Here is a 7,962-nt window from a genome sequence, read left to right on the forward strand (position 1 = left end):
GCTGTGAGTTTGGGCAGTTTTAGTGTTAAAAAACATTCAAACGACAAGAGAAAAAATATACGGTTTGATTGACTTTTAGAAGTAAAATCGAATCAAACTAAACCAAATCAATGCGATTTAGATTGGTTCAATTGGTTCAATTTTTTACTATATTTTTATTGAGGCATACATACACATATAGAGGTTAACATAATTTTATGTTTAGTCATTCATATATACCATAAAATAAGTTTATAAATTGATGCATAAGTATGAATTGTATCTTACAATTCTATCTTCTGTCTAAAGGATAATATATATGAAATTGCATTCTTAAATAATTTTGAAATATTATATTGTGTAATTATAAAAAAGGGTATGCATGTGACTATTCTAACTTGATAATACTATAATTTTTTTTATCCTCAATATGTACACTTTATTTTAATCTTATCGTTACCAACTTCAACAAATAAAAAACGAAAAATAAAATAAAATATATCAATTCATTTTAAATGTGAGCGAGAGACTTTGACACGAGCTTTAAATATATTCACCTAGTTCAATGCGATTTAGATTGGTTCGATTTTTTACTAGATTTTTATTGAGACATACATACACATATAGAGGTTAACATAATTGGTTAACATGATTTTATATTTTGTCATTCATATATACCATAAAATAAATTTATAATTGATGCATAAATATCAATTGTATCTTACAATTCTATCTTCTGTTTAAAGAATAATATATATGAAATTGCATTCTTAAATAAATTTGAAATATTATATTGTGTAATTATAAGAAAGGGTGTGCATGTGACTATTCTAACTTGATAATACTATAATATATATGAAATTGCATTCTTAAATAAATTTGAAATATTATATTGTGTAATTATACTGTGTAATCATATCGTTACAACGTCAACAAATTAAAAATAAAAATAAAATATATTAATTTTATTTTAAATGAATAAGGAGAAGATGGATCTCTAAAATATTTTTATCACGGAATTTACCTTTACATAAAGTAAAAAATTAGTACGTCCGAAAATATATCTCCGAAAACAAAAAATATTTTAGAAATTTCGCACCAAACCTAAAAAAATGTATAAGGATCCAATGAAAAATTGCCAAGTATTTGGAAGTGCATTTCCTAATTTTAACAACATTAATGATTTTTTACTGAGGTGTGGGAATAATCAATATATTACAGCTATGTTCATGTTTGATGTGTCTGATAAATGGGCAGTGCAGTTGCCATAAATAAACAATCGTACCTAATCTAGTCATGTAAGCACAGAAAGAAAAATTACAATTTCTTGTAATGAAATTTTGATGGGAAGTAAGTAAGTAACCTACTTCATCAATATGTTAATTGCTAAATAGCAATGGTTCAATCATTCTTCCACTATTTGAAGATGGAAGAGGCCAGTTTATCATTACAAAGGTTCATCCTAAGCAATATTTTGCATGATGATAAACTAGAAGAACAAAAAACTGTCAGTCATATCATTTATAATGTTTGTTTTACTGATGAGTCATTGCAAACCAATGGTTGGCCACAAAGAAACTACATAGTTCTTTTGGAGCTAACATATGCTTGGTGTTTTCAACGTTAAACCAGCAATTTGCTCATCAGAATGCCTCCCAAACAAAATACCAATCTAAAGTAGCCATGGTGCCTGTCCTCCAAACCCGAATTCCCAATTTAGTAGAGGGCTGTAGGCTACTGGTGCTCGTCTCTATCTGTCTTTCCAGTTTCTATCATCTTAAGCAATCTTTGAATATCCATTTGAATCTGAATCTTTTGTTTTATGAACAACCATTTCTGTCCGCACCTTGGGCTGAAAATTTAACACTGAACCGCAAATCATATACAGATGAATAAAAAAAAAACAATTAGTATTTTGTGGAAATAGAAAAGCTGAGGACTAACTTTAGGAGAAATAGAGAACTCACTACACTGAATATTATAAAGACGAGAGTTAAAAAACATCAATATGATCATAATGCACTGTAGATCAGGTGGTTTGTATAGGATTATCGGGGTAAGAGAGATAAGGCAGTGTGGGTTTGAATCACTCCACTAACATATCTAACAACTAATTTCTGACATTTTTCATCATAAAACATATCAAACACCAATGGTCGAGTAAGATATACTTTTTTTTTAGAATTCATGATGTAACCTGCTAAAGAAATACAAAAATGATTTGAAGAAAAGTAAATACAAAAGGTAATGGGGACAAACAAAATTTCTTACCAATTATAGATTTTCTTTCTTTAGCTGGTTGGTGGCCATCTTTGGCAGATTCTGCAAATATACCAAAAGCTAGAAAGCCATTAATTTTTTACTTTCGTCTAGGAATTTATAGTTTCATTGACCAGCTGATAAAAAGTATGACAGGAATAGGGTCAGTCTTTGTTCTGCAAGTTAGAGACAATTGTGAGTAACAGATCAACAAAGATAAAGAAGTGGCTCGTCTCTAATTCAACTAAAATCACCAAGATTTAAGGTATTATTAACCATACTGAATTTTTATAAAAAATTATAGACACCGCATTTCTATGATTTTGAGAATTGGGGGTTTCGAATATCAAAACTAGTTACAAAAGAGTTTGCCACTTCCTTCTTAACTCAAATGGGACTTACAAAAATATATGAATAAAGATATTGTAGATTGTAGTCAGCTGCTAATCTTTGCAAAGCCTTCATTCTGAGTCATATGTGACAATGTTGCACCTTGGTTTCTGTGTTCAATAAGGTGTGTGGTTAAATAGCGGCTACAAGCACAACTCAAACAAATCAATACTATTGTTCTATGATATGCTATTTAGTAGTATAAAGTATTTTAAAATAACAACTAGCCGGCTATAGCAGCACTATAACCAGTTGCATAGCAGAATTTGAACAAATGTCTATTTTCTGTGATCTGCAATTGACAAAAATTTCAATTCAATAAGAAAAACGCTAACACGTGTCCATCCCTAAAGGCACGTGTTAAAGAATTTAATATAAAAATAATGTCATCATAATCATGCTTTCAATGCGGTAAAAGTTGAAAATATTGTTTTTATCAATGCAAAATTTATACTATTTGAATCCTTAATAGGTGCCCTAAGGTCACAAATAAGCAGTAACAATCAAGCTTTATCCTATTAAGTGGGGTCAGTTATATGGATCAACTTCCGCCATAAAATTCTATCCAAGATCATGTTTTTACCTAAATTGTTAATCTCGAAATTTTTCTTAATAACTTCTCAATTTTTCTAGGTCTTCCTCGACCTCTAACTATTTGACTCTTCTCCATTTGATTTACTTTTTTTATCACAGAATCCACAAGTTTCTCTCTCATACCCAAACCACTGAAGTTTATTCTCCACCATTTTTCTAACACTCTCTCTAAAATAGTCATTTATAATCTTATCATGTCTAGTCTTACCACCTATGAAGCACAAACACCTCAAACACGACCCCAACACTGACAAGGCGACACCGGTAATAATTTTTAAAAAATGAATAAATTAAACGTAATCACAAGTGTCGGTGCAGGTGTCTGACACCGATACGAACTGAGATGCCTTTTTTCAGAGGTGTCGGTGGTACACAGTGTTGTGAAAACGATGCCCAGAAAACAGAGTATGATTGGTTTCTTTATCAGCAAAAAAACCACAAAGTGAGAAAAGATAGAAGAGAAAGACGATTCAAAGTGGTATAAAACTCTAGATTCTTGATTCAATTACACATTAGGGAACAATGTTTACAATTGAATCTCAACCACACCACTTTTTCCTTTAATCAGGATTATTGAGAAGTGAGGACAAGTATGCTAATTATAAGAAAACTAAACCCTAGCTTTCAACTAACATACTACACAATTAGGCTAATAGACTGGTCCAATTTGACATGCTAATAACCTAGCACATTTCGACAGCTACACTAGCTCTTCGACTACGAAAGAGTTTGCTACAACACTAGCTTATAACCCATACGCTACACATAGCTTACTACACATCCAACGCAACATCCTCATCTCTGCTACACTTACTTTATTCTCGTGTTGATTCTTAAGCGTCCAACATTCTATCACATACAACATTGCATGTCTTACCGCAGTCCGATAAACTTTCCCTTCAACTTGAGCGGTATCTTTCTCTCACATAAAATCCTTGAAACCCTCCTCCATTTCAACCGCTCAACTATAATTCTAGGGGCACAAATAAGCAAGACCCTAAGAATGGTATTCTAAGGGCACAAATAAGCAAGACCCTAAGAATGGTATTAGTATGAAAACAAATTAAATTGTCTGTTAAAAAAATATTCACCGGATGAAAAAGTTGACTTCCAGATTACTGCTTCTCCTCCAAACACTTCAACCTGAACATGTACACATGACATGAATTATTCTATGGGAAACAAAAAAACGTACATCTTGCAACAAACAATCAACAAATCCCAAGGGATTTTATGCTACCTATCTGTGAAGGCTTTAAGAATGGAAAATGTCTCACTATCCATCTCAATTTTGTCTTCATTGATCATTTTAAGGATATGTAGAGGTGGTTTTTTAGCAGAAAAGTGCATTCTAAGCAATATTTTATACAATGATAAACTTCCAAGACCTAGATTACGAATATCTGTGATGTACTCGTTTGCATATTCAAAATTCCCACATTTCTCCAAATACTCAGCTATGGCTAATACAAGTCCTTGTGGCGGCCTCCAATGACAGTCTTTCACCATAGCCAAAGCTCTTTTCATGGCAATAATAGCCTCGTCCATCCTTTGCCTCTTGACATATCCTTCAATGAGAATCTCCCATGTCTTGTAGTTTGGATAACCACCCTTCTGCAATGTGTGAAGATGTAATGCTTCAGCTTCTTCAATTGACCCATTCCGCACATAAGCACCTAAAAGAACATTAGAGACTCTGATATCATATTTCAGACAATTAGACTCCCATTCTTTGAAGATTCTCTCGGCTCGTGCTATGTCCCCAAGCTTCACCAAGCATGTTAGTATGCAAATGTAGTTAGCACAACTGATTCTTCCACTAACTGTCTTACTGGCTTCCCACAACCGCAAGACTCCCTCCTTTTGCTTCAAAGAGGCATATAATGTTATGATGAAGAAATAACCGAGACGATCACAGGTAGATAGTTTCTCTTCAGCATTTTTGAGAACCAAAATGGCTTTCTCAGATTGTCCTGCTTTCATATAAGCATTGGCTAAAGTAACAAGACTGCTCCATCCCACCTCAACATTCTCATCATTTTGCATTGCTCTAAAAACTGTTTCCACTGCTGCAACCCCATATCCTTTTCCCTCATCACAAGCATTCATCCAAAGGTTGTAGGACAGAACATTGCAGGGTATTTTATTCCGTTTCATTTGCTGGATAACAAGGGGTACCTTCCGGTACTCACATGTAGCAAGATATAGTTTCATCATCTCATTATACGGATGAGGGTTCACCACTAGCCCCAGTTCATAGAGCTTCTCCATGAAACTCTCAGCTTTACTGGTGTCCCTGTCTCTAACATAGCCACGTAGAAGTAGGAGATAGGCAGCTTTCTTTCCAGCCGAGTCACGTATGCTCATAAAATATTCTTCAGCTTCCATTAGGCCATAATTTTCAATGATTAACTCCACTTTCATAGCATGATCAGCTGGGTTTGGACGGAATTGCTTTTGGTTCTCCATCCACTTCAATACCTGGGCAAAAGACAAATTGACCTATTTAAATAGCTAGGCGAATTGAATAGACTGTCTTATAAAACACATAAATCAACATGCCCGCTAGAGACTAAAAGAAGCAATGATCAGTTACAATATGTGGTGCAGGGCTGTAAGCAGCCAATCGTGGAAAGTAGTGAAATAACAGACTGTGGAGTGGCCATTGTAGCAAAAGATAGATGAAATAAAGCAAATTATAAGTTATATTATACACAATGAATGCTCAATATTCTAAAAGTACTCAAAATGTAAGGCATGACATACTTATTATCAAGGTAGGGGAGTAAAATAAGAAATTGTGGAACCGTAACATCACTAACATCAATTGTAAGATTATAGAAAAATCTAAATAAGCATATAAAATAGCATTAGTAGGACAAGGAAAATCTTTGAATTTATAGTGTAAATTTAAATTCATAAGCATAGCTCCCAAGTAAGATAATTAAACGTTAAATCACACTTCAAGTACTAATATAAATTTAAATTCATTTATAAGCATAATTGAATAAATGTTTCAAAATCGAACCTCAAATGCGTGGTTGTAGCGTTTCGATTTTATTAGGGTTCTGGAGATGCACCTGAGTTCCGAGGGCGAAAGCTTGTTACCTTGGTCGATCCAATTTTGAAGCACCGGCAATGGACTCCGACTAGGAGATTTGAATCCAGCAATTAGGCTTTTCAGGTTCGGTTTGTCTGAAAATGCAGAAGCGCGAGATTCTGCTTGGGTCCGAAGATTTCGTGCGCTCAAAACAAAACTGATGCTGCTGCGAAATGTTTCATCGTGAGAAGACGAAGAGAGAAGAAGGGATTGAAGTGAGAGTTAGGGTGTCGTACCGTTGTAGGAAGGTGTTGAGAGAGTGGGTCGCCATCTGAAGCTACGGCGTCGCCGATCAAGATCTACACGGTAGATTCACTGTGTTAAATGGCACACAGATTTGCCGCTAAATCCAAGTGAGAGGTTAAACGTGACAAGTAAGATGGCGCAGATTCAAATTTGAGCTACATGTTTCTAGGTTAGATTGGGTCTAATTTGATTAAGTCCAAAAAAAAGTTTTAATGCATCATATATTTCAAATGATTCAAAGTTTTGAAGATGTATATTCCGACGTATAAAAGGATTAGTGATGAGACAATTATTATGGAGATGTATATTTGTAAAAAATTTCAGGGATATATTTTTGGAATGTTGCGAAGCAGAAACTGAATTCAAAAATAACATGTTCACAAAATAAAATTAACATTGATCTCGAAACAGTCACATCCAATTCGATCGAAATTTTTGATTCTAAACGAAAAAAAGTTATCCACATAACCTTTAAATCAATGGCCGTCTTCAGCTCATAGTTGCTGAACTCAAGCTTTCCCTTTTTTGTCAATGGATGACAAGCGGTACTCGATCTTCACAATTTTGAAATTGTCATAATATGGTATAAGCTCTTGTAGCGTGTATTATGGATCTTCAAGAAAGGTGTACTCAGTAATCTTAAATTCTCTCGATGGTGTAACGCTGGTAAAGAGAACATTTTCAACATGTCAAATGATGTTCATTATGGTGTATTGTGTTTTGGTATGAAACAAAATGACAAGTGATCTATATTTATAATCAAAAATGCTATTCTTACACCAATTCTTACACCTACACCGTATGTACGGACGACACTGTTCATGTACGGACGACACTGTTCATGTATGGACGAATACTATTCATGTACGGACATTTATTTTTAATACCTGAAAGTGCATTAACCAACTTCATTACTGCATTAACCAAATTTTTACACTGCATTAACCAAGTTTGATGACTGCTAAAAATTAATTTTAATACCTGAATGTTGCATTAACCAACTTTATTACTGCATTAACCAAGTTTTTACACAGCATTAACCAAGTTTGGTGACTGCTAAAAATTATTTTTAATACCTGTATGTTACATTAACCAACTTCAGTACTGCATTAACCAAGTTTTTACACTGCATTAACCAAATACGGTGAACAGTGTTTGGTGTAAGTATTTGGTGTAATAAATGGTGTAAGAATAGCAATACTCATTTATAATAGTGGGAGACAAATATGGACCTCACAAACCCTGTCCTGTACCCTAATGAAAACAAAAACATAAAATACTAAGAAGCATCAAAAACAAAAAATAGATTGTTGGAAAATCTGTATAGACAGTTTCCGAAAATGCATTTTCATATGAGTTCATATAAAATTTGGAGATACACTTCTGGAGACAGC

At 33.7% G+C, this 7,962-nt stretch overlaps 1 protein-coding gene across 3 annotated transcripts; it reads right to left on the reverse strand.

Moving 5' to 3' along the window:
- Positions 1–2,640: 2,640 nt before the first annotated feature.
- LOC131660954 (pentatricopeptide repeat-containing protein At5g27460) lies at positions 2,641–6,832 on the reverse strand. Of its 3 annotated transcripts, none has more exons than XR_009301083.1 (5): positions 6,559–6,832; positions 6,251–6,488; positions 4,463–5,703; positions 2,878–4,365; positions 2,641–2,738 (listed from the first exon to the last, which is right to left on the reverse strand). XR_009301083.1 is itself a non-coding variant. In XM_058930327.1 (5 exons), the coding sequence occupies exons 1-4, from the start codon at positions 6,591–6,593 to the stop codon at positions 4,338–4,340; spliced, it is 1,539 nt and encodes a 512-aa protein (XP_058786310.1). In that variant the 5' UTR covers positions 6,594–6,832; the 3' UTR covers positions 2,641–2,738; positions 4,314–4,337. The 3 variants fall into 3 exon arrangements, 2 of the variants coding, with proteins under 2 accessions (XP_058786310.1, XP_058786308.1); XM_058930327.1 differs by having other exon boundaries at positions 4,314–4,365; positions 6,251–6,485; XM_058930325.1 differs by having other exon boundaries at positions 4,314–4,365.
- Between the last annotated feature and the right edge of the window lie 1,130 nt (positions 6,833–7,962).

This window comes from Vicia villosa, linkage group LG3, assembly GCF_029867415.1.
Source record: "Vicia villosa cultivar HV-30 ecotype Madison, WI linkage group LG3, Vvil1.0, whole genome shotgun sequence".
NCBI classification, from domain to species: Eukaryota; Viridiplantae; Streptophyta; class Magnoliopsida; order Fabales; family Fabaceae; genus Vicia; species Vicia villosa.